Here is a 26,424-nt window from a genome sequence, read left to right on the forward strand (position 1 = left end):
CCTCCTGTTTGTACACCTGATTGGATAAGCCCTTTACAGGTTTCAGATTGGAAGAATTAGCTGGTTGGTCCAAACGCTGTCTTACGATCTTATTGGCTCTTTTAGGTGCACTACACATTATTTGTGTGGGTGGCTCTATTCCCCTCACACAGACACATACAAACTTCAACAAGATCAACAACATAATTTACAGTAAACAAACTTCCACATAGTTAGACAAACACACATAATTCATAAGCGTCCGTTGCTATGCTTCCTTGAAAACGAAGCAGTGTTCTAGCTGAGTCTAAACTGGTTAAGGGAAGTCCTCGTTTACATGTCTGGGGTTTGGACTCAAAGATGTATTCTGAGAGAGACCTATAATTACCCATGTTTCAGTAGAAAGCTTAGCTATTCCAGAGTTTATATTCAAGTCTGGCTGGTCGGCTAGTTCATGCCAGTTCAGTGAGAGCTGTTTTGCTGGGACAAGCATGTGCCAGTGTGTGTTATGGGATTTAATACCTCCGAGTTTCACTCACTCAACTTCATACTTCTTACTCATCTATTTTCCTTTTCTTCTCATGTACACTTCTCCTCTTTCTTCTCCATAACTCACGTTTACTCACTGCACACAGGCTCAACTGTCTCTCTGTCTCTCTGTCTCTCTCTCTCTCTTTCTCTCTCGCGCGCTTCCTTTCTCTCTCTCTTTCTCGAAAATGTGCCCTCAACCAACCACACTTAGGCCTGCCAAGGGTTTTCCTCTGCCTTATTATGGAGGGATTAGGATGTCTTTAAAACATTAATAATCTCGCCACAATCTCAGAACAGTAATCCAGTGTTTATGAGCATTGAGCATGGCAGTTTAAGACCGTCTCCATGACCTGTGGGATTTAATCCCTCTCTTTCTCTTTGTCGCTCTAGTATCTACAACAGTACAATGCATCAGATCATCCGTGAAATGCACGTCATGAACGCCTTTGTACAGCTGTCATTCCGTCCAGATAATATATAGCTTGGATGCTGTGCAGTTGTGATGCCCTCAAATAAGGATCTTGATCTTGTGATCAGAGAAGGAACATCTTCAAAGTCTTTTGGTCTCTCATCCTTTTCCCACTCCCGCTATTTTGTCAGGGACATGTGGAACTGATAGTTTGCTAACAGTTTTAACATCCACGCATCATTTGTAGGGGATGATCCAAATAAAGTGTTACATTTATCTCCTATCATTTCRACCCACACAGTTGGTTTTTACCAGTATACTGTAGCTGGCCATCTGTATTCAGCTCTGGTGTAGTGGGTCACTATCTCTCTTACCCAAGTTAACTGTCAACTGTTTCATAGCATGAAGTTGCCTCCCCTATAGCATGACATTGGGAAAAACAATATTTTTTATATATTTACAGTGCCTTGGGAAAGTATTCAGACCCCTTGACATTTTCCACATTTTGGCGGGTTAAAGCCTTATTCTAAAATTGATTAAATCGTTTTTTCCCCTCATCAATCTACACACAATATCCCATAATGAGAAAGCAAAAACAGGATGTTMGAATTTTTTGCTAATTTATTAAAAATTCAAAACGAAAATATGACATTTACATAAGTATTCAGACCCTTTACTCAGTACTTTGTTGAAGCACCTTTGGCAGTGATTACAGCCTGGAGTCTTCTTGGGTAGGACGCTACAAGCTTGGCACACCTGTATTTGGGGAGTTTCTCCCATTCTTCTCTGCAGATCCTCTCAAGCTCTGTCAGGTTGGATGGGGAGCGTTGCTGCACAGCTATTTTCAGGTCTCTCCAGAGATGTTCGATCGGGTTCAAGTCCGGACTCTGGCTGGGCCACTCTAGAATATTCAGTGACTTGTCCCGAAGCCACTCCTGCATTGTCTTGGCTGTATGCTTAGGGTTGTTGTCCTGTTGAAAGGTGAACCTTCGCCCCAGTCTGAGGTCCTGAGCGACCTGGAGCAGGTTTTCATCAAGGATCTCTCTGTACTTTGCTCCGTTCATCTTTGCCTCGATCCTGACTAGTCTCCCAGTCCCTGCCTCTGAAAAACATGCCCACAGCATGATGCTGCCACCACCATGCTTCACCGTAGGGATGGTGCCAAGTTTCTTCCAGAACTGACGCTTGGCATTCARGCCAAAGAGTTCAATCTTGGTTTCATCAGACCAGAGAATCTTGTTTCTCTTGGTCTGAGAGAGTCTTTAGGTGCTTTTTGGCAAACTCCAAGCGGGCTGTCATGTGCCTTTTACTGAGGAGTAGCTTCCGTCTGGCCACTCTACCATAAAGGCCTGATTGGTGAAGTGCGGCAGAGATGGTTGTCCTTCTGGAAAGTTCTCCCATCTCCACAGAAGAACTCTGGAGCTTTGTCAGAGTGACTATCGGGTTCTTGGTCACCTCTCTAACCAAAGCCCTTCTCCCCCAATCGCTCAGTTTGGCCGGGCAGCCRGCTCTAGGAAGAGTCTTGGTGGTTACAAACTTAATAATGGAGGCCACTGTGTTCTTGGGGACCTTCAACGCTGCGTAATTTTTTTTGGTACACTTCCCAAGAATTGTGCCTCGACACAATCCTGTCTCGAATTCCTTCAACCTCATAGCTTGGTTTTTGCTCTGACATGCACTGTAAAATGGGTCAACCTTATATAGACAGGTGTGTGCCTTTCCAAATCATGTCCAATCAATTGAATTTACCACAGGTGGACTCCAATCAAGTTGTAGAAACATCTCAAGGATGATCAATGGAAACAGGATGCACCTGAGCTCAATTTCGAGTCTCATTGCAAAGGGTCTGAATACTTATGTAAATAAGGTATTTCTGTTTWATTTWTTTTTTGCAAAAATGTCAAATTTGTTTTTGTTTTGTCATTATAGGGTATTGTGTGTAGATTGATGAGGAAWAAATTGAATTTAATCCATTTCAGAATAAGGCTGTAACGTAACAAAATGTGGAARAAGTCAAGTGGTCTGAATATTTTCCGAAGATACTGTATATCTAAAGCCTTGGCAAACTCATTCTGCTTTCTGGTAAACATTCTTACCACCAGTATGTAACTGCTCATTGAGAAACCAACAGCAGTAATTGACTGAATACAACACCCTGAAGTAGAATGATATAAAAATGCTTCTTAGAAGACACCCATAACCACACAGCATGACACAAGTTGCTTATATTTACAGCCTCAGAGGGATGAGGAATAAAATACTAGCTTGCTTAAGAAATGGCTTTAAGGGCTTGATACAATTACATAGAATTACATTATTATACCCTCAACTTGCTGTGTACACAAACACGTACACACACACATACACACGCATGCACGCACACAAGCACACACACACACGGTGTGCAGACAGGCCAGGGTTGATGCCGAGCAGTGATGTATTTTTGGACTTATAAACGTATAAACCCAGGAATGTTCCACCCAAAGTGTTGTTTTTCCCTCTTTCCAATGTCTCCCATTAAGTTTTTTGTGCATATCTATGTATATTACACTTAAAGGGAAAATCCACTCAAAAACTATATTTTGGTATTTTCTTCCTTAGTCCACTGTTGGTATCGTCCCAAATAGTTGTCAAGATATTGGACTCTCAAGATCCAAAGTTTCGCCGGTCACGTCATCATGCTAATGACACTGAATATTTGTTTTATTTAAATCTTTGACACAAATACAATGCACCTTCTCAGGTCCGTTCAGCCATTTATACGAGCCCTTAGTATTCTCTGTTTCTTCTCATTTATTGAAGTCAGAGAGACTATTTCGGGATGCTTGAAAAGACATGATAGAAAACCACAGGGCTCTCAGGAGTCCTTACTTAATGTGAAGTGATGTAGAGGGGAAAACCACTCCCGTCTGCAACCACTGATTCTCCAGCCCTAATAGGATCATGAGGCCTCATTAGACACCTCCATTACAGGTTTATCGTTCTTTCCTCCTCCTAAGGTAATAAAAATATATTCGGAGGCTGGCCATGTGCATACTTAATCAGATACAGGTGCTTTTTTTAAGAACAGGGTAGAGTCAGACCTCAGAGAGTGTTCCATAGCGCTGGAAACTCACATACACATACACAGTCCCTCCACCCCTCATTATGCCGTCTGTAACAAGCATGATATAAAATACCTGCACTTGACTAACATGYTCATTTATAAAGGAAGGGAGGGAATACAAAACTACTGAAGAAATACATTAAAATGCACTTATTGGCATTTTATAGAGCGCACCAGACCTGCTTTGATGTCATCTCTTGTGGCACACAGAGGCGAGCCACAGGGCGGCCGTCAATCCCGTTTATTGTGCGAGTGCGACGGCTTTATGAGCCCACAGGTCAAAGGGCACCAGCGCTTAAAATGAAGGTGAGATGCTGCAGACTCAAAATACTTCCTGTGGCTTACTTTCAACTCCAGCAAACTCTGCAGGGGGCAACCAACCTGGAGGCATGAGGCGGATGTCACGACTGGCAAATGGGGAGAAGAGGTGGAGTGATGGAGGGAAAGAGGTGATAATGAACAAGGGCAGAAATAAAGGAAAGGTTAGAGGGGATGTGGAGGTTGGGAAATTAGGAGAAAAAGAAGGAGAAAAGATTCTGTGAGGAAAGGTGCTCTGAATTGGGACGGTTGAGACAGTAGAGATCCGAATTGACTGAATAGTGAAAGCAAGCCATTACAGTAAATGTCTTGTATTCAATTCAAACATGCTGTAATGCCAATAAGTTAAAGGATTTCTAGCTGATTTCAGCATGAGGAACTTTGACATGTTGCTTTCTTTTACATTGATATTGTAGTGTGTGTGTGTCTGTGTATTGCATGCACTTGCTCACCCCTCATTGACACTGGGCGGGCTTATCCCCTGTGTCCATCCGCTGTGGCTCATAAGGCTGATGGGTACTATGTCTGTGTTGTGTTTGTTAAATGCACTGAACCGCTTAATTGAGACCAATTGTTTCTGTAAAGCTCAGATCCACTGTGACTCCAAATCTGAAAACGAGGTCAGACTTAACGAAGGCGCTTATCTCCGTGTGACTCTGACCATGAGACACCCATCTGGAATGATCTAGCTTTTCAAATGGCCATATGTGGATATAGCCTAGCCTACTTACATCAGGTATTTATCTCATCACTTTGGTCAACTTCAGCCATTGCAGAATGTCCTGCCTTTAACCTGCAGTATTATCACCTTGGTTCTTGCCTTTTGGAGTGCAAATGGCTATTTGTGCCTGTTTAGGCCCGAGTTGATTAACTAGTTGATAGGATCTACAGTAAGATAGCCTAACTTCATTCTATTGTTTGTATTTAGCTGTATATAGCTTGTTTGTCTGCGATTCAGATGCATCCATTTATCTTTGAAGGCATGGCTGGAGGCTGAACAGAGCTCAAACAAATTTGCAGCCTGACATTTTTCCAGCTCTGCGTCTGAATGCCTCTCTTTCACAAAATGAGATGGGCTAGCACGACGACGTGGTTTTCTCGCCATTACCAAGGGGGATTTGGAACCACGCCCTGTGCTCCTGTTCAGGCTCGAACTGTGTTCAGGCTCGCTGTGGTATTTAGTCCGAGCCCCACGGAGGGCTTTTAAGAATACAGGGAGGAATGRGAAGAAGGAATGTTGGTTGGTTAACAGAGGGATCTGTAGCGGAAAAGGATGGGACATGTAGGTTAACAACACTAGATTGTGATATTCATTATGTACATGTTTTATAATTAAAGTGCTTATGTCTGAGAAAATGGCTCAATACTGTTTTAAAARGTTTCTACTGTCCAATGTGCTCTGTATTCTCAAGACACAGGTTGGTATTTCTCTCTGAAGTTTTGATAATAGTCCGCTCACAGTAGAAGTCTTTTTGGACCCGTTCCRAAATGGACCTGGTGTTTACCCACCCGGACCCGATATGCATAAATAAAACATTTTAATATAGAGACCCGTTCTGAACGGACCCGAGGACAACTAGACCCGTTCCTTATAGACCTGGTTGGATCCAGACACGATCCAATCTGAGTGAGGGAAGCAGGAGAACATACTTTTTTAAAGCTACTAGCAGGGGGAGGGGCCATACTGTGAGTGAGTGACACAGGGAGGAGGGAGGGAGATACGAGAAACAGCAACCAACCAACCAACTTAATGCAGCTGGTGGCCACAGCAGATACTGACTGTTACTTTTGATTTTGACCCCCCCTTTGTTCAGGGACACATTATTCCATTTCTGTTAGTCACATGTCTGTGGAAMTTGTTCAGTTTAGGTCTGTTGTTGAATCTTGTTATGTTCATACAAATATTTACACAGTTTGTAAAGTTGACACAGTTGACTGTGAGAGGACCTTTCTTTTTTTGATGAGTTTATATATATATACTGTATATACAGTGGGGAGAACAAGTATTTGATACACTGCCGATTTTGCAGGTTTTCCTTCTTACAAAGCATGTAGAGGTCTGTAATTTTTATCATAGGTAAACTTCAACTGTGAGAGACGGAATCTAAAACAAAAATCCAGAAAATCACATTGTATGATTTTTAAGTAATTCATTTGCATTTTATTGCATGACATAAGTATTTGATCACCTACCAACCCGTAAGAATTCCGTCTCTCACAGACCTGTTAGTTTTTCTTTAAGAAGCCCTCCTGTTCTCCACTCCTCACAGCCTCACTGTGTTATTAATGGTTGTTTAACAGTCTGATGGCCTTGAGATAGAAGTTATTTCTCAGTCTCTCGGTCCCAGCTTTGATGCACCTGTACTGACCTCGCCTTCTAGATGGTAGCTGGATGGCAGTGGCTCGGGTGGTTGTTGTCCTTTATGATCTTTTTGGCCTTCTTGTGACATCAGGTGCTGTAGATGTCCTGGAGGGCAGGTAGTTTGCCCCCGGTGCTGTGTTGTGCAGACCGCACCACCCTCTGGAGAGCTCTGCAGTTATGGGCGGTGCAGTTGCTGTACCAGGCGGTGATGCAGCCTGGCAGGATGCGCTCAATTGTGCATCTGTAAAAGTTTGTGAGGGTTTTAGGTGACAAGCCAAATTTCTTCAGCCTCCTGAGGTTGAAGAGGCGCTGTTGCACCTTCTTCACCACACTGTCTGTGTGGGTGGACCATTTCAGTTTGTCCGTTATGTGTATGCAGAGGAACTAAAAACTTTCCACTAGAGGTCGACCAATTATGATTTTTCAACGCCGATACCGATACAGATTATTGGAGGACCAAAAATAGCTGATACTTATTAATCGGCCAATTTTTACATGTGTATATATATATTTGTAATAATGACAATTACAACAATACTGAATGAACAATAAAACACTTTTTTATTTTAACTTAATATAATACATAAATAAAATCTATTTAGTCTCAAATAAATAAGGAAAAATGTTCCATTTGGTTTAAATAATGCAAAAACACAGAGAAGAAAGTAAAAGTGCAATATGTGCTATGTAAAAAAGCTAACGTTTAAGTTCCTTGCTCAGAACATGAGAACATATGAAAGCTGGTGGTTCAATATTCCCAGTTCTTCAATATTCCCAGTTAAGATGTTTTAGGTTGTAGTTATTATAGGAATTATGACGTGTCGACTATTTCTCTCTATACCATTTGTATTTCATATACTTTTGATTATTGGATGTTCTAATAGGCACTTTAGTATTGCCAGCTTAATCTCAGGAGTTGATAGGCTTGAAGTCATAAACAGCGCTGTGATTCAAGCATTGCTAAGAGCTGCTGGAAAACGCAGTAAAGTTTGAATGAATGCTTACGAGCCTGCTGCCGCTTACCACCGCTAAGTCAGACTGCTCTATCAAATATCAAATCATAGACTTAATTATAATATAATAAACACAAAAATACGAGCCTTTGGTCATTCATTTGGTCAAATCCAGAAACTATCATTTTGAAAACAAAACGTTTATTCTTTCAGTGAAATACAGAACCGTTCCGTATTTTATCGAACGGGTGGCAACCCTAAGTCTAAATATTGCTGTTACATTGCACAACTTTCAATGTTATGTCATTATTATGTAAAATTAGTTCGCAACGAGTCAGGCGGCCCAAACCGTTGCATATACCCTGACTCTGCGTGCAATGAACGCAAGAGAAGTGACACAATTTCCCTAGTTAATATTGCCTGCTAACATCCATTTCATTTAACGAAATATATAGGTTTAAAAATATATACTTCTGTGTATTGATTTTAAGAAAGGCATTGATATTTATGGTTAGGTACATTCGTGCAACGATTGTGCTTTTTTTGCGAATGCGCTTTTGTTAAATCATCCCCCTGTTTGGCGAAGTAGACTGTGATTCGATGATACATTAACAGACACCGCATTGATTATATGCAACGCAGGACAAGCTAGTTAACCTAGTAATATCATCAACCATGTGTAGTTAACTAGTGATTATGTGAAGATTGATTGTTTTTTATAAGATAAGTTTAGTGCTAGCTAGCAACTTACCTTGGCTCCTTGCTGCACTCGCGTAACATGTGGTCAGCCTGCCATACAGTTTCCTCGTGGAATGCAATGTAATCGGCCATAATCGGTGTCCAAAAATGGCGATTACCGATTGTTATGAAAACTTGAAATCGTCCCTAATTAATTGGCCATGCCAATCGGTCGACCTCTACTTTCCACCTTCTCCACTGCTGTCCCGTCGATGTGGATAGGGGGGTTCTCCCTCTGCTGTTTCCTGAAGTCCACGATCATCTCCTTTGTTTTGTGGATGTTGAGTGAAAGTTTGTTTTCCTGACACCACACTCTGAGTTGTTGGTAATCAATCCTACTACTGTTGTGTTGTCTGCAAACTTGATGATTGAGTTGGAGTGGACTGCATGGCCATGCAGTCATAGGTGAACAGGGAGTACAGGAGGGAGCTGAGCACCCATGTGGGGCCCCAGTGTTGAGGATCAGCGAAGTGGAGATGTTGTTTCCTACCYTCACCACCTGGGTGTGGCCCGTCAGAAAGTCCAGGACCCAATTCTACAGGGCTGGGTTGAGACCCAGGACCTCAAGCTTAATGATGAGCTTGGAGGGTACTATGGTGTTGAATGCTGAGCTGTAGTCAATGAACATTCTTACGAATGCATCATCTGTGGTTCTATTGGGGCGGTACACAAATTGAGGTGGGTCTAGGGTGACAGGTAAGGTGGAGGTGATATGATCCTTGACTAGTCTCTCAAAGCACTTCATGATGACAAAAGTGAGTGCTACGGGGCGATAGTCATTTAGTTCATTTACCTTTTCCTCCTTTGGTACAGGAACAATGGTGGCCATCTTGAAGCATGTGGGGACAGCAGACTGGGATAGGGAGAGATTGAATATGTCCGTAAACACGCCAGCTGGTCTGCACATGCTCTGAGGACGCGGCTAGGGATGCTGTCTGGTCAGGCAGCCTTGCGAGGGTTAACACGTTTAAATGTCTTAGTCACGTTGGCCACGGAGAAGGAAAGCCCACAGTCCTTGGTAGCGGGCCGCGTCCGTGGCACTGTATTTTCCTCAAAGCGTGCAAAGAAGGTGTTTAGTTTGTCTGGAAGCAAGACGTCGGTGTCCGTGATGTGGCTAGTTTTATTTTTGTAGCCCGTGATTGCCTTATGTAGACCCTGCCACATACTTCTCGTGTCTGAGCCATTGAATTGTGACTCCACTTTGTGTCTATACTGCCATTTTGCTTGTTTGATTGCCTTGTGGAGGGAATAACTACTCTGTTTGTATTCGGCCATATTCCCAGTCAACATTCCATGGTTAAATGTGGTGGTTCGCACTTTCAGTTTTGAGCAAATTCCGCCCTCTATCCACGGTTTCTGGTTAGGGTAGGTTTTAATAGTCACAGTGGGTACAACATCTCCTATGCACTTCCTTATAAACTCACTCACCGAATCAGGTTGTTGTCACGTGTACATCCTGTTTGAGTTTCTGCCTAAAGGAAGGGAGGAGCAAAATGGAGTCGTGGTCATATTTGCTGATGGGAGGGTGGGGGAGGGCCTTGCATGCATCGTGGAAGTTAGAGTAGCAGTGATCCAGTGTTTTGCCAGCGCGAGTGCTACAATCAATATGCTGATAGAATTTAGGTACCCTTGTTCTCAAATTTGCTTTGTTAAAATCCCCAGCTACAATAAATGCAGCCTCAAGATATATGGTTTCCAGTTTGCATAAAGTCCAGTGAAGTTCCTTGAGGGCTGTCGTGGTATCGGCTTGAGGGGGGATATACACGGCTGTGACAATAACCGACAAGAATTCTCTTGGAAGATAATACGGTCTACATTTAATTGTGAGGAATTCTAGGTCAGGTGAACAAAAGGACTTGAGTTCCTGTATGTTTTTACAATTACACTATGAATCGTTAATCATGAAACATACACCCCTGCCCTTCTTCTTCCCGGAGAGATGTTTATTTCTGTCGGCGTGACGCACAATGAATCCCGGTGGCTGTACAGACTCCGACAGTATATCCCGAGAGAGCCATGTTTCCGTGAAACAGAGTATGTTACAATCCCTGATGTATCTCTGGAAAGCAACCCTTGCCCTAATTTCGTCTACCTTGTTATCTAAAGACTGGACATTAGCGAGTAATATACTCGGAAGCGGTGGGTGGTGTGCGTGCCTCCAAAGTCTGACCAGAAGGCCGCTACGTCTTCCTCTTTTGGGTCAGCCTCTGGGATCAGTTCAAATGCCCTGGGTCGTTCAGACAAAGGATCCGCTTCGGGAAAGTCGTATTCCTGGTTGTAGTGCTTGTAAGTTGACGTCCCTCTGATATCCAATAGTTCTTCCTGGCTGTATGTAATAACGCTTAAGATTTTCTGGGCTAACAATGTAAGAAATAATACATAAAAAAACAAAGTACTGCAAAGTTTCCTAAGGACTAGAAGCGAGGCGGCCCTCTGTCGTCGCCATCTTGTCCCCATCTTGTTCCATTGATTAGTTATCTCCTAACTTTTTCCACACCGAGGCTCTATGACTGTAGCCTATTGCCACTTTGATGAATTCTGATTGGCCAACAACAACAAGCTACACAATCCACTCTCGTGAAAAGCAAGAGCAACATAAATGATAAAATTACTCTCTCTACTGCAGCAGTCGCGATCAGATCTGTATGGTCCCTTCCAGACAAGTCAGTTAAAATTACACATACCCGAGACCCGTGAAAATCATATCAGATCCGACCCAGACCCATGACATTATTTAGAATTCTGGATCCGGGCGGGTCCGGTATGTGTAATTTTAACTGACTTGTCTGGAAGRSACCATACAGATCCGATCGCGACTGCTGCAGTAGAGAGAGTAATTTTATCATTTATGTTGCTCTTGCTTTTCACGAGAGTGGATTGTGTARCTTGTTGTTGTTGAAGACCTCTACCACAGTCTTTCGTTTTTAAGGTTTGGATTTAGTGTTTCACTGACTGGTGGGTTTGCGCCCACCGGAGGCATAAACATGCAGAATGTTGGCTAGGACTGAATACAGATGAGCATTGACAGCAATCAGCAGTGCCAACAAATTGCTGTGTTTTACCCAGAAGCCTGCAGGACACAAATTATATTTACTTATTCTCAACATTCTATCATTTATTTAGGGTATTTCTCACTGCAGTGCTCGCCTCTCACTGTGGCCGCCTGAAGGAGCAAATCCAATCAGAGTTAACTCCTGGATAAATGTATATGTATTAGCCCTTGGGAAGTCTAAATGTATGCTGTGGCCTAGAGGCAAGTGGAGAAGAAGAGGAACCACTTCAGTTGGAATTGTCTTTGTGTTCCTCAGACAAGGGCTTAGGGAGAGAACAGGGTCAAAGGTCATGGGCAGGCACATATCTCTCTTTTAGTTACCTACTTTATGGAGGCCCTGAGATCTGTATCTGTTCCGTGGTGTGTGTGTGTGTCATGGTACATATGTCTGATTTTTAGGCTACTGTTTTGTGTACTCTGTCTAACTATAATAATTATTAACTTGTATGTTCGAGAAAGGCATGGCAAAACAGGACAGATTTAATTTGGTAACCATGAAGAATAGTTTGGTTTACCARCCAAGTGTCTGACACATTGAAGTGTAATGAAAAAGCCTAGATGCCCCATATGCAAGGCTATAGAGATGATTGATTTCAGATGGAGATATAGGATAGATAGACACAGCATAAACCTGTATATATTCAAATTGGCTAAGATGTTGAATAATTTATGTATAAAGAACATTGAAAATAGATCATTGAGGAATCCGAGGAAAATACATTTGCATTTTCAGATGATCCCAAATCCTCATTGTCAGTCACTGCAGACTGGTAGTAATAGTGTAATGGCCCACTTCAACATGCAAAATCCGGGCCATAACTAAATACATTTTTCATGAATAGTTGACCAGAGAGGGATTAAGCACTCAAATAGGCTGTCTGACTACTAGTGACGGTTGCTCAACTGATTACATTTTTCCCCCTGCAGAAATTATTGGCCAGGTGATGCACTTTAATGTCATTTCTGAGAAGCTTGTAACAGAGACTACCAATGTTTAATTCTACAAATTAGCAAATGATTCTTACACCATATCAGGCACTTTACATATTTAATCTCAGACAAATATTATCTCAATGTCATCCCTTATTTCGTTGTCAGTGTAAATTAACTCTCCTCTCTGTCTCAACATTGTGGCGTTGTTGACATCAGATTTGTCACACATGGGCTTCAGATCACACAGTCTCCACTTTGTGCTGCATCAGGACTCTCTTCAGCCAGGTCTGAGAGCTGTCAGGGACCAAAAGCAAGCAGGCAGGCAGGGATGCATAGATGTTCCCCTGCCAGCGTCCCAGTAGATGCATGCGACCATTTATGAGATTAAAGCATGGGATGGCTGTAGTGGGATTATGCCAGGTGGGCCAGAAGAGACGCAGTGCTCTGCTTAAGATGCACAGCAATTCAGTCATGATCAACTGGCACGACAGGGTGTGTGTGCGCGCGTGCGCRGTTTTCAGGAGAGGGTGGGAAAGAGTTGATGGTTGTATAGGGTATTGTTGCTCTCAATCTACACTCTTAGAAAAAAGGGTCCCAAAAGGGTCCTTCGGCTGTCCCCGTAGGAGAACCCTTTTTGGTTTCAGGTAGAACCCTTTTTGGTTCCAGGTAGAACCCTTTTTGGTTCCAGGTAGAACCCATTTGGATTCCATGTAGAACTCTTTGTGGGAAGTAGTTTGGTGTCAGGGGTGGTGCAATTATTTTTACCAAATAAATTTTAACCATTATTTTAGGGGGTGCTGCATCACCCTCMTCACCCTGTGGCTATGTAGATACAGTAGCACCTTTTTTCTAAGAGTGTATGTTCATCATGCCCTGAATCAAAAGCTCAAGCTCCTATTCAACACTCCCAATATCTGCCTGATAATAACGTCCATAGATCCTTAGTTACCATGACAAACTAGATTAGTGAGTATGTGCTCTCTTCCTCTGTGCTGTAGTGTATAAATGTAGCGTATAAATAATTCCTTACCAGTTGCTTTGCATTCTCTATCCTACAATACCCTTGGGTGGTGGCCTGCAGGCTATGTGTAAACCTCCCTTGTGTGTGTCTGTTCTGTGTCTGTGTACAGTATCATTGTGCGCACGAGTCTGTGTGTCTCTATGCACATGGCTGAGAAAGGAGATGGAGTAGGTGTCTAATATCAGGTGACGGCTCAGCCTTTCTCTGAATACAGACGGCTGGCATTAGTGCACCGGGCGCGTCTGGCGACCTTTCACTGAGTCGGCCCCGGTGTCTAACCTGTCAACACCTGGCTGAGGAGCAGTGTCACTCCCCACACTGCGCCCCGGCGGTGATGTCACACTTTCCAAAATGTAAACTATCAAAATAAAGAAAGTCGCACACTCCACGTATAATCTCCCAGCAATTTAATGGGTATTTACCAACRTTTCGGCATCACTGTGCCTCCCTCAGGGTCTGCCAGKGTCTGAGGAAGGCACAGTGATGCTGAAACGTTGGTAAAAACCCATTAAATTGCTGGGAGATTATACGTGGAGTGTGCGACTTTCTTTATTTTGATAGTTTGTAGTTTATTTGCCGTTAGTCAGCACCTCCACACAAACTATTATTCTGGGTGTGCGCCAGCTCATGTTTTTTTATCTACACTTTCCAAAATGGACACACCGTCACTGAATGGCCCCTTACAGAGCCAAGGTGCCCGTAAAATGATGCAGCATTTAGAAATGACTCATGTCCTTTCCAGATGAAACTGCAGGCAGGGAGTAATGGGAATGACGGTGTGTCTGGTGAGTGGAGATGTGGGGAGGAAGGCAAAAGAGGGGCTACCATCTTAAAACAGTGGCCCACATCCCAGATACATGCTCAACAATCTCATTGAAATGATCTATGAGATGAGTCACATCAGATGGATTTTTATTGTATWTWTTTTTTAATGTAACCTTTATTTAACTAGGAAAATGCAGTGGTTTAAATGGAATCATTAATGCTGTTTTAGAGCCAATCTAATGTATATGTGTGGGCTGTAGAATGAGCTGCATGTACCGGTGGTTATGGGCCTAGATCTGCTATTCTCAGATTGATTTCCAATACAGTTGTGAATAATGTTCATGATGTAAAGTAGTGTATGATTGTAAACTGGATCATTTTCCACTATGGTGCACACAGAGCAATAGAGAGAAAGAAAGATGGGGKACAACAGAGAAAGAATAGGTCAACTTGAACACATTGGTAGTGTCTGTGGATGGAGAGAGAGAAGGAGCAGTCTGGTAGAGACAGATGCAGAGTGACTGAACATCATTCATTATCCCTGTTACAGTATGATAGGGTGCAGAGAAACCTATATCCTTGTGTTCATTGTCATTATGTACTGTAACAGTATGGAACAAACTGCCTATATGGGACTGTGATCCACTGAATGGGCTGCAGTTGATTTGTTTGTCACTGTAAGTGAATTAACTTTATAGCTCCAGCAGGATACCCAGTTTCCATTACGAATCAACGTTGGAAACATTGTTAAGCCCCTTTGCTGTAGTAAACATACTTCACAGTCTAGTGACAACAAACATCTCTGTGTCAGGGTTTTCGCTGCTGGTCATTCGAGTCAAGTGCAGGAGAGCAGAGAATAGGTGATTAGCCAWGAGCAACAAACAGACGGGCGCAAACAGCTACAACTCAAGCCAACCGGCAAAAGTGACAAGCGCAAAATACCGTCAWTAATATAACAATAAGGTTAACCAATAATTCCCCAAATAGGGTACAGGCGATGCCCAGGGTGAAAAACAAGACTGCCGTGATACAACAAACACAAAACAAAACAATTCCACACAAAGACATGGTGGGAACAGAGGAATATATATATGCAGTGTGATTAGGGAATGTAAACCAGGTGTGCGGGGAACAAGATGGAGCGGCGATGGCTAGAAGGCTGGTGACGTCGACCGGAAGTCGTGACACTCTACCTGTGGTGGAAATGTGTTTCCTCCATCCACARATCAGTGGTTAATCCAAACATAATTAAATATATTAAAGTGGAACGGCAAATGCTCCAGTTGGATTTTTTTGCCTCTTCTAACCAAAGTTTCCAGTTAGTTAAGGTTAGACATTCTGAAAGTCTTTTCAAGCCTTTTATTTCTCCTTCCAAGCATCTGACATGGCTTTCTTTTCAATCTCTTTTGCATGGTTCCATTTAGGTAGTTTGTCACCAACAGACATTTGTAGGCTGGCCACAAGCATCTGTCCAGACATTCATTTCTGATTGCAGAAATGACAGCCATTAGAGATAGATGTGATATGGGATGGAGAGTGCAGGTTCATGGACAAATAGTCAAAGTCAACATTATCTTTCAATGGCTGTCCAATCTAGATTTGCTAGCTACAGGGAGGWGGTGAGGGCCCTCRGAGTGTGGTGTCAGGAAAATAACCTCACACTCAACGTCAACAAAACAAAGGAGATGATCGTGGACTTCAGGAAACAGCAGAGGGAGCACCCCCCTATCCACATCGACGGGACAGTAGTGGAGAGGGTAGTAMGTTTTAAGTTCTTCGGCGTACACATCACGGACAAACTGAATTGGTCCACCCACACAGACAGCGTTGTGAAGAAGGCGCAGCAGCGCCTCTTCAACCTCAGGAGGCCTGAAGGAATTCGGCTTGTCACCAAAAGCACTCAAAAACTTTTACAGATGCACAATCGAGAGCATCCTGTTGGGCTGTATCACCGCCTGGTACGGCAACTGCTCCGCCACAACCGTAAGGCTCTCCAGAGGGTAGTGAGGTCTGCACAACGCATCACGGGGGCAAACTACCTGCCCTCCAGGACACCTACACCACCCGATGTCACGGAAGGCCATAAAGATCATCAAGGACAACAACCACACGAGCCATTGTCTGTTCACCCCAATATCATCCAGAAGGCGAGGTCAGTACACGGTGCATCAAAGTGGGACCGAGAGACTGAAAAACAGCTTCTATCTCAAGGACATCAGACTGTTATCTAAAACAAAAATCCAGAAAACATTGTATGATTTTTAAGTAATTAATTTGCATTTTATTGCATGACATAAGTATTTGATCACCTACCAACCAGTAAGAATTCCGTCTCTCACAGACCTGTTAGTTTTTCTTTAAGAAGCCCTCCTGTTCTCCACTCATTACCTGTATTAACCTCTAACGAGTCACCCTCCCGGATCCGGGATCCTCCTCATCAAAAGCTGACTAGCATAGCCTAGCCTAACGCGAAGGGATATCATATAATATATTTCATGAAATCACAAGTCCAATACACAAATGAAAGATAAACATCTTGTGATCCAGCCATCATTTCCGATTTTTTTAAATGTTTTACAGCGAAAACACAATATATATTTATATTAGCTCACCACAATAGCCAAACACACAACGCCATGTTTTCACCATGTTCCACCGCAAAGGTAGCTTTCACAAACCCACAAATAGAGAAAAATTAATCACTAACCTTGAACAACTTCATCAGATGACAGTCTTATAACATCATGTATATCAATAGATTTATGTTTTGTTCGAATGTGCATATTTGAGGTATAAATCGTAGTTTTACATTGCAGCCACCATCACAAATAGCACCAAAACAGCCAGAATAATTACAGAGAGCAACGTGAAATACATAAATACTCATCATAAAACATTTATGAAAAATACATGGTGTACAGAAAATGAAAGATAAACATCTTGTGAATCCAGCCAATATTTCCGATTTTTTAAGTGTTTTACAGCGAAAACACAATATAATTTATATTAGCTCACCACAATAGCCAAACACACAACTCCATTTATTCACCGCCAACATAGCTTTCACAAAACCCAGAAATAGAGATAAAATTAATCACTAACCTTTGGACAACTTCATCAGATGACAGTCTTATAACACACATGTTTATACAATACATTTATGTTTTGTTCGAAAATGTGCATATTTAGAGGTACAAATCCTGGTTTTACATTGTGAATAAGTAGCCATGATCACCAAATTGTCCGGAGATATTTTGGACAGTCACGTAATCTAACCAAAGAACTCATCATAAACTTTACTAAAAATACATGTGTGCAGAAAATGAAAGATACACTGGTTCTTAATGCAACCGCTGTGTTAGATTTAAAAAAATTACTTTAGTAACATACAGCATGCAATATTGTGAGACAGCGCTCACGTCTATTCTCCGCCCTTGTTGGACCAACATATTCCACAAAAATACGAAATAACATCATAAATAATTCTCTTACTTAGATCTCCATCAGAATGTTGTGCACAGGAGTCCCTAGGTTCCGGAATAATTTCGCTTGTTTTGGTTTTAAATGTCCATTCTTCTATTGTCGATTTAGCCACTTTGGCTACGCCATTGGAGGGCACATGTCCAAGAATCTTTGCGCACTGAAACCGAAAAAAATCCCAAATTCCCAATAAACGTTGAATAAACTGGTCAAACTCGGTTGAAAAATCCTACTTTAGGTGTTTTTTTCTCATTGTATCCAATAAAAATCAGAGCGGAGCATTTCGTCGTGTATACGTAACGCATTTCAGAAGACAATGTAGGTTCCCTGGTGCGCAGTTCAATACTGACAAAAGAGCGGCCCTGTCACTCCAAAAGCTCTCATTCGGTCTCAGATCAAGCTAGACCACCCATTCAACATTCTACTGCCTGTTGACATCTAGTGGTAGGCGTATGAAGTGCATACAGATCCATAAATAAAGCCAGTTGAATAGGCAGGCCCTGACACAGAGCCCATTTCTCAGAATTTTCCTTCTTTTGGAAGTTTGTGCAAATGAGTTCTGTTTTACTCACAGATATAATTCAAACAGAGTGTTTTTCTATCCAATAGTAATAATAAGCATATTGTATGATCTAGAACAGAGTACGGAGGCGTTTAATTTGGGCACGATTTTTTCCCAAAGTGAAAACAGCGCCCCTATTAAGAAGAAGTTTTAACTGCAACCTGTTGAACTCGTTACCTGTATAAAGAACACCTGCCCACACACTCAATCAAACAGACTCCAACCCTCTCACAATGGCCAAGACCAGAAAGCTGGTTAAGGACATCAGGGATAAAATTGTAGACCTGCACAAGGCTGGGATGGGCTACAGGACAATAGGCAAGCAGCTTGGTGAGAAGGCAACAACTGTTGGCGCAATTATTAGAAAATGGAAGAAGTTGAAGATGACGGTCAATCACCCTCGGTCTGGGGCTCCATGCAAGATCTCACCTCGTGGGGCATCAATGATCATGAGGAAGGTGAGGGATCAGCCCAGAACTACACGGCAGGACCTGGTCAATGACCTGAAGAGAGCTGGGACCACAGTCTCAAAGAAAACCATTAGTAACACACTACGTCGTCATGGATTAAAATCCTGCAGCGCACGCAAGGTCCCCCTGCTCAAGCCAGCGCATGTCCAGGCCCGTCTGAAGTTTGCCAATGACCATCTGGATGATACCAGAGGAGGAATGGGAGAAGGTCATGTGGTCTGATGAGACAAAAATAGAGCTTTTTGGTCTAAACTCCACTCGCCGTGTTTGGAGGAAGAAGGATGAGTACAACCCCAAGAACACCATCCCAACCGTGAAGCATGGAGGTGGAACATCATTTTTGGAGATGCTTTTCTGCAAAGGGGTACAGGACGACTGCACCGTATTGAGGGAGGATGGATGGGGCCATGTATCGCGAGATTCTGGCCAACAACCTCCTTCCCTCAGTAAGAGCATTGAAGATGGGTTGTGGCTGGGTCTTCCAGCAATGACAACGACCCGAAACCACACAGCCAGGGCAACTAAGGAGTGGCTCTGTAAGAGAGCATCTCAAGGTTCCGGAGTGGCCTAGCCAGTCTCCAGACCTGAACCCAATAGAAAATCTTTGGAGGGTGCTGAAGTCCTCCGTATTGCCAGCGACAGCCCCGAAACCTGACGGATCTGGAGAAGGTCTGTATGGAGGAGGTGGGCCAAAATCCCTGCAAAATCCCTGCAAACCTGGTCAAGAACTACAGGAAACGTATGATCTCTGTAATTGCAAACAAAGGTTTCTGTACCAAATATGAAGTTCTGCTTTTCTGATGTATCAAATACTTATGTCATGCAATAAAATGCAAATTAATTACTTAAAAATCATACAATGTGATTTTCTGGATTTTTTTTAGATTCCGTCTCTCACAGTTGAAGTGTACCTATGATAAAAATTACAAACCTCTAAATGCTTTGTAAGTAGGAAAACCTGCAAAATCAGCAGTGTATCAAATACTTGTTCTCCCCACTGTACRTATTCTTCATTCCTTTACACTTGTGTGTATAAGGTAGTTGTTATGAAATTGTTAGGTTAGATTACTCGTTGGTTATTATTGCATTGTCAGAACTAGAAGCACAAGAATTTTGCTACACTCGCATTAACATCTGCTAACCATGTGTATGTGACAAATAAAATTTGATTTGATTTTAGYTTGATTTGATTTGATACATTTTCTGTGGAAGTCTTGCAGATTGTATTAGCCTGTATTATGTGTATGTTGTGCCTTTGACTGTGGTTGGCAGAGCTCTAATTGGCTATGAATGGGCTTTGATTCGATTAATGTGACACAGGGGGCAAGGTTGGCCACCCCTCATCTCCCTCAGCAGTAATCTGTCTCTTGAATAAATGCTGTAAGTGGGCTGGACTCTCTCCCCGCACCTGCTCCCTCACATAGCCAGCCAGAGCCAGACCTGTTCTGTCTGTCTGTCGAACACTGAGCAGCAAACAGGATATAGCCCACTAGCCACTATAGCCAGGAACTACATACCCATTTTCAATCATACCCATCACAGATAATACATAGATAGGCCTAGAGCTTCTCTATATGGAGTGCCAAAGGTTACATATATAGCATTGTAAGGGATCTACATAATGTAGGCATAGGTCTCAGGAACCTTGCTGTCTTACTGGTCCAATGAAAGATGTGATCCTATCTGCATACTGATGATGACTTGCTAGTTGTTATTCTGTGTGTCTGTCTTTGCATGTCTATGGATTAGGGAGGTGTGTCTGGGTGCTCAGGCTTGTGTGTCCCTGTGTCCCTGGCTTGTATGAATGTGTGTGCACACGACAAATCTGATTTATCAGTCTTGTCTCTCCTTGTTCGCTGTCAGCAGTCATTGAAATGCAGGCCACACGCCTGTCCCCTGCTCGCTGACTAAAATGGACGAGCGCTCACGAGCTGGCCAGGAGATTAGATGTTTAATGGGATTTAAGCCTTTTCTTCTCTGCAAGACGCTAGGCCTACCAGAGACATACAATATGATTTCTACTGGAATCCCTCCATTGTGTTTTTACTGGTTCACACTTTGCGCTGCATATCAAATCACCTCAGTACAACCTGTTTGAAGTCTCGCTTCAGAAGCTATGCGCTGTTTCAAAGTGAAGAGATTTTAACACTGACACATGAGAGAGAGGCACGAGGAAGGAGTTTACGATAGGAGAATGCACAGTAAAAATGTCTGTCAAGTTAACAAAGTTCTGCTCTCATCTCTTTACACAGCGTGATCACGATCAGGCTCAATCATCCCTTTTTTTATCTCCTCTCAAAGTTGTTTGATTCGATATGAAGGATTGCAAATACTCCTCATGCCAGTGCCACATGCTGTGCAAAAGACTACAGGAAAACAGACAGACTACTGCTTGACTACCACACAACTAGTGAGCTTCCTGGCACACAACTAGTGAGCTTCTTGGCACACAGATCCTATTTCCCTTCTCTAGAATTTTAAGATAAAAGAAGTGAGGAAATAAATAAGTGAATAGAGATTTCTCTGCACTTTTCCCTCCTGCTGTAGTCAGGATTCATAAAAGATGCATGGATGTGATAGCATCTCTCGCTCCAGTTCCCGGGGCAGACAGCCAGGGCCAGGCAGAGGCAGGGCTTTAGCAGGAAACCCGTTTGTGAAGTGGCAGAGAGGGCTGGGGGGCAGACCACTCACCCTCATCCCCTCTACGCCTAACCCCCTCCTCAGGCTCACCCCCGCCTGCTCGGGGACTGGGGCTGCAGACTGCACTCTAAGCTGTCTGGCTCTTTCGCTCTTTGTTTGTGTGTGTGTGTGTGTGTGTGTGTGTGTGTGTGTGTGTGTGTGTGTGTTAGAAGAATTTAACAAGATTGTTTTTTGTTCTGCCTGGAACTTGTCAGTAATACATATGGAAGCAAATGCACTTCATAGAAGATTCTTGTAATATCTGACTTATATTGGTGGTTAACATTTAGACATAACAGAAATATTGTATGTATTATATAAAAAAAACATACAAGAGACATGTAAGCTAAGCCTTCTAAGGCACATGGGACATGCATGTTTCAAAGCACTTGCTTACTACTGTCTGATGTCATTGATACATGCAATGTGACACTTATTGAAAAAAGAAGCAAAGTCTGCCATGAGGAGGAGCAGGAGGAGGAAGCGGCGAAGATGCGGAGGGTGAGGAGAGATGAGATGAGCGGCGGGGGGAGAAGGGAGAGAGGATGAGGAGAGAGGAGGACAGGAGGAGGAGAGAAGAGGCGGAGAAGGGTGGAGGGGGAGAAGGAGGAGGAAAGAGGTAGAGGAGAGGAGGACAAGGGGATAAGGAGAGAAGAGGACAGAGGGGGGAGGACAGGAGGAGGGAGGAGAATAGCAGGAGGAAGGGGAAAGCCGAGGGGGAGGAGGAGGAGTAGGGAGAAGGAGGAGGAGAGGAGAGGAGGAGAGGATGAGGAGAGAGGGGGGAGAAGAGGCCAGGAGATGGAGGACAGGAGGAGAGGGGGAGGAGAATAGCAGGAGGGGAAGAGGAGGGGGCGAGAAGAGGATGACACGAGGAGGAGAGGGAGAGGGGGAGAATGAGGAATGACTGATAGCAGCAGTGAATATATTTMGTTGTTAAGTAGACATTTCTTAACAATCAGTCTCACGATAGCACATTGGTATTAGTCTGTGACAAATACCAAAGCTAAACAGGGCTTGGCTTGGCTAAGACACTGGATAGGAGACCAAAAGTGTAGTTGTAGGTAAATCAGCTGTCCAGCTGTCCAGAGGTGCTTCCCAGCCTTAAACATGGAAACTCATAAATTAAAATGTATATACAAATTTTGTATTTTTATTATAGTAATTGTCATGTTTTTTTACATATTGACTTATAAAAAACGTGAAACSTATAAGGAAASCATTTATTTTGTAGAGGTTACATTCTCAGAACATACACTTTTCCTATAATATTCATAGATGGCTCAAATAATTCATGAATTTTGTCTCAAATATGTCATACCATATCTTTGTAGGAAATGCACCACAATCGTGTATTCAATTGTGTATGTCATATAAGGCTTATAAGTCAACACATATACAAATACACCACGGACATATAAGAAAAAACATATAAAATCTTACCAGAGCCTTAGTAGATTACTTATTCGATTTTTGGACAAATAATCTTCTTCTGCCATTCAAGAAGTAATCCYCTGTGGCTCAGTTGGTAGAGCATGGCACTTGCAATGCCAGGGTTGTGGGTTTGATTCCCACCAGGGACTAGCATGAAAATGTACAGTATGCATTCACTACTGTAAGTTACTCCAGATGTTAAATGTGTGGAAAGATAGTTTGTTTTACATGTTAGTCATTTAGCAGACGCTCTTATCCAGTGACTTACAGGAGCAATTAGGGTGAAGTGCCTTGCGCAAGGGCACATCGGCAGATTTTTCACCTAGTCGGCTCAGGGATTCAAACCAGCAACCTTTCGGGTTACTGGCCTAACGCTCTTAGAGCCTCTTTAAAATCTACTCTTTAGTATTAAGTGGATAAAACCCTAAACATGTCCTCTCCTCTGTCTTGTCCCTAGGTGAGCACCTGCGGATCTGTCCCCAGGGGTACACCTGCTGTACCAGTGCCATGGAGGAAACCCTGTCCAACCTGAGTCGCAGGGAGTTTGAGGGGCTGGTCAGAGAGGCAGGACGCTCGCTACAGGCCTCCCTCAACACACAGTACAGGAGCTTCGACAGTGAGTAGCCACAGAGAACTCATACTYTCCTCTATACTGACAATACACGCACAGATGCACGCATGCACTTACACACACAAAACACACAAACCCTCATAAAATGAACATGGGCATCTACTCTGTCTGTGATTCAGTTGTTTAACGAGAGGATAGGGCAAGTGTTGACGTGGTCTCAGATAAATAAACAAACCAAATAAATGTCCACACGTCAGAAAGACACGCTGAGCTGTCAWCCTGAAGGGGAAAGGAGGTCACTAGACATTAGGATAATAACACTAGACATTGGGAATTGTGTATTTGTGTCAAAATGCTGATACTTCCTGACATTTCTTAAGCGCTGCATGTCTTGACACCAGCCTCAAGTCTGTAGTTGCGTGCAATCTTTTCATCAACTGGATGACCTTGATAGTGTCCTTGACTTGTTCTGCGAATTTTGAAGACATTACTGCAATCTTTGACCCATCACTAATAAACTCTATTTATATAAATTAATCAATAYAGTCCTGAGGCTCCAGCTACAGTAGCACTATGGAGCCGGAGGATACCGTACCCATATGACAGCAGCTGATGACGCCTGAAACACGGCTGTTTGCTCGGGAAAATAAATCTCCCACAAAGTAATCTGGACATCCATCCATCTATCTGATTAACATAAGATTAAAACAGGATGTGGGGATGATGGCATGCAGTCATATTTCCTGTCTTGATGGGCCCTAGCTGTCATCAGAGTGGTAGAGACAGAGACAGGTAGACACAGACAGGAGAGGGGAAGGCGGGCCGCTGGGAGACAGAGTTATGATTGGCTGTGGTAATGAGTCATGGAACCTAGCAGACACCGTCTGACAGGTTGGTGGGGATGGGGGGAGCAGGGAGCCCTCCCTCTATCTCTCCTCCTCCTATCCACTGCCACAGGCTGAGATGCTGGCAATGCTAATGGACATTTGAAAGAATTTAAAAAAGAAGGAAAGAGGAGAGGGTATGGTGGTATGAGTCAGGCAGTGTTTGTCAGATGGGGAGTTCCAGTTCCTTTTTCTCCTGCTTTCTGCACTTTCTGGACTGCTGGGCTGCTCTGATTTACGCAGCGAGATGAAATACGTGTGACTGATGTGGCAGAGTTAGCCTAGCAACAGGAGGAAGGTTTGGGCCACACAACAACACGGACACTATCACACACACAGGGGCTGGGCTGGCAGAACAGTATAGAGCTAGTCCAGCTGCATACAGTACAGCTCCCTCACCCCAAAACCCACAACCCCTTTTCATCCCCTCAACATCAGGAGGTTACAACCACAGAGACAGCGGAAAGTCAGATGTTGATGAGGAGGAAGCAACGCATCAAAGAGGAATGAGCAGGAGAGCTATAGCTACATGAAGCAGCGATAGAGAGAGGAGGAAATTGAAGTGTGCAGGGGATGTTTCAAGCCCATTTGATATGACTGCAGCTGTGTCGGATCAGCAGTAGAGGACAGGAGTAGTAGCAGTAGGAGCAGTAGAAACAGAAGGAACAGAAGGACGCGGAGAGCAGTGACGGTAAGAGCTACATGGCCATCTGGTTGTGTTCAGGGTTGTCGGGCGTGGGCCCTGGACTCGCTCAAATAAATGCAGGTTTTTACTGCATCTCCACAGCAGCAGCAGCACTCCCAGGCCCCACCCTGGCCCTCCCCTCTCCTCCAGCATGCAAACCTCAGATTAGAGGGAGAGTCAGAGGCAGTCTGCCCATCTTAACCCTCTTTCTATAGGGGTCAGCTCCAGCAGCAGGCAGCAGCAGCAGCCCAGTCAGTGTGTCAGCAGAATGGGAGGATACAGAGATGTATTACATTTCCCACTGACACTGTAACTCTCAACATATGCCGCTTTATTGCAAGGCTCAATAAGGAGGTATATGGGGCAATGACATTGTCCCTTGTTGATTTTGTTGTTTTGTTTTTCTCTTCTCCTCTCACTATACACTCTTTGAAAAAAGGTGCTATCTAGAACCTTAAAGGGAACCAAAAGAGTTCTACCTGGAACCAAGAAGGGTTCTTCAAAGGGTTTTCCTATGGGGACAGCCGAAGAACCCTTTTTGCTTCCAGGTAGAACCCTTTTTTGTTCCGGGTAGAACCCTTTTTTGGTTCCGGGTAGAACCCCTTTGGTTTCCATGTAGAACCCTTTCCACAGAGGGTTCTACATTAAACCTAAAAGGGTTCTACCTGGAACCAAAAAGGGTTCTCCTATGGGGACAGCCGAATAACCCTTTTGGAACACTTTTTTCTAAGAGTGTACCCGCACAGTGCTGTGAACTGAACTGCAGCTGAAAAAGTGCTCTACAGTTCTACAGATAAATTCACAGGTTCTAACAGTGTCTATAGCTCATTTGTCAGGAAAGCTAGAGCACTCCTCCTTGTATGTCACAATCAGGGCCCTAGTCTTTTGGGGGCCTCAAGCAAAACCTTGCGGGCAAAACATTTTAGTGGCCTCCCTTTTGAAGGTGGAGAGGAAACATTTTTTGAGTAAATTTCCTGCAATTCTACACATTTTGTCATGGGGCTCAGAGAAAATGTTGCAGTTTTAAAACAAGTTTGCTGCTATTCTACATATTATGCCATGGGGTGGAGAGACACTTTAGCCGTTTTCAAGCAAATTTATGCCAAGTTAATATGATATCTGAGTAAGAGTGACAAACAAAATCAATGGGTGCCCCCTGGAAGTCAGGGCCCCTGGGAACGTGCCCTTTGTGCCTGGTCGATATTCGACTATGATTACTACCACGATTACTACAAGTTACTACAAGATAGCTGGCTAGATTTTTTTTATTTTATTTTTTATTTTTATTTTTATTTCACCTTTATTTAACCAGGTAGGCTAGTTGAGAACAAGTTCTCATTTGCAACTGCGACCTGGCCAAGATAAAGCATAGCAGAGAGAGAGAGAGAGAGAGAGAGAGAGAGAGAGAGAGAGAGAGAGAGAGAGAGAGAGAGAGGAGAGAGAGAGAGAGAGGAGAGAGAGAGAGAGAGAGAGGAGAGGAGAGAGGTTTGCAGAA

At 43.3% G+C, this 26,424-nt stretch overlaps 1 protein-coding gene across 1 annotated transcript in view; it reads left to right on the forward strand.

Annotated features, from left to right (window-relative positions):
- LOC111975767 (glypican-1-like) overlaps positions 1–26,424 on the forward strand; it is a 61,269-nt gene that overhangs the window by 12,743 nt on the left and 22,102 nt on the right. The window contains 1 exon segment of the mRNA XM_024004339.3: positions 23,247–23,405. Coding sequence (XP_023860107.1) covers positions 23,247–23,405 — 159 coding nt within the window.

This window comes from Salvelinus sp. IW2-2015, linkage group LG16 (genome assembly GCF_002910315.2).
Source record: "Salvelinus sp. IW2-2015 linkage group LG16, ASM291031v2, whole genome shotgun sequence".
Classification (NCBI taxonomy): domain Eukaryota; kingdom Metazoa; phylum Chordata; class Actinopteri; order Salmoniformes; family Salmonidae; genus Salvelinus; species Salvelinus sp. IW2-2015.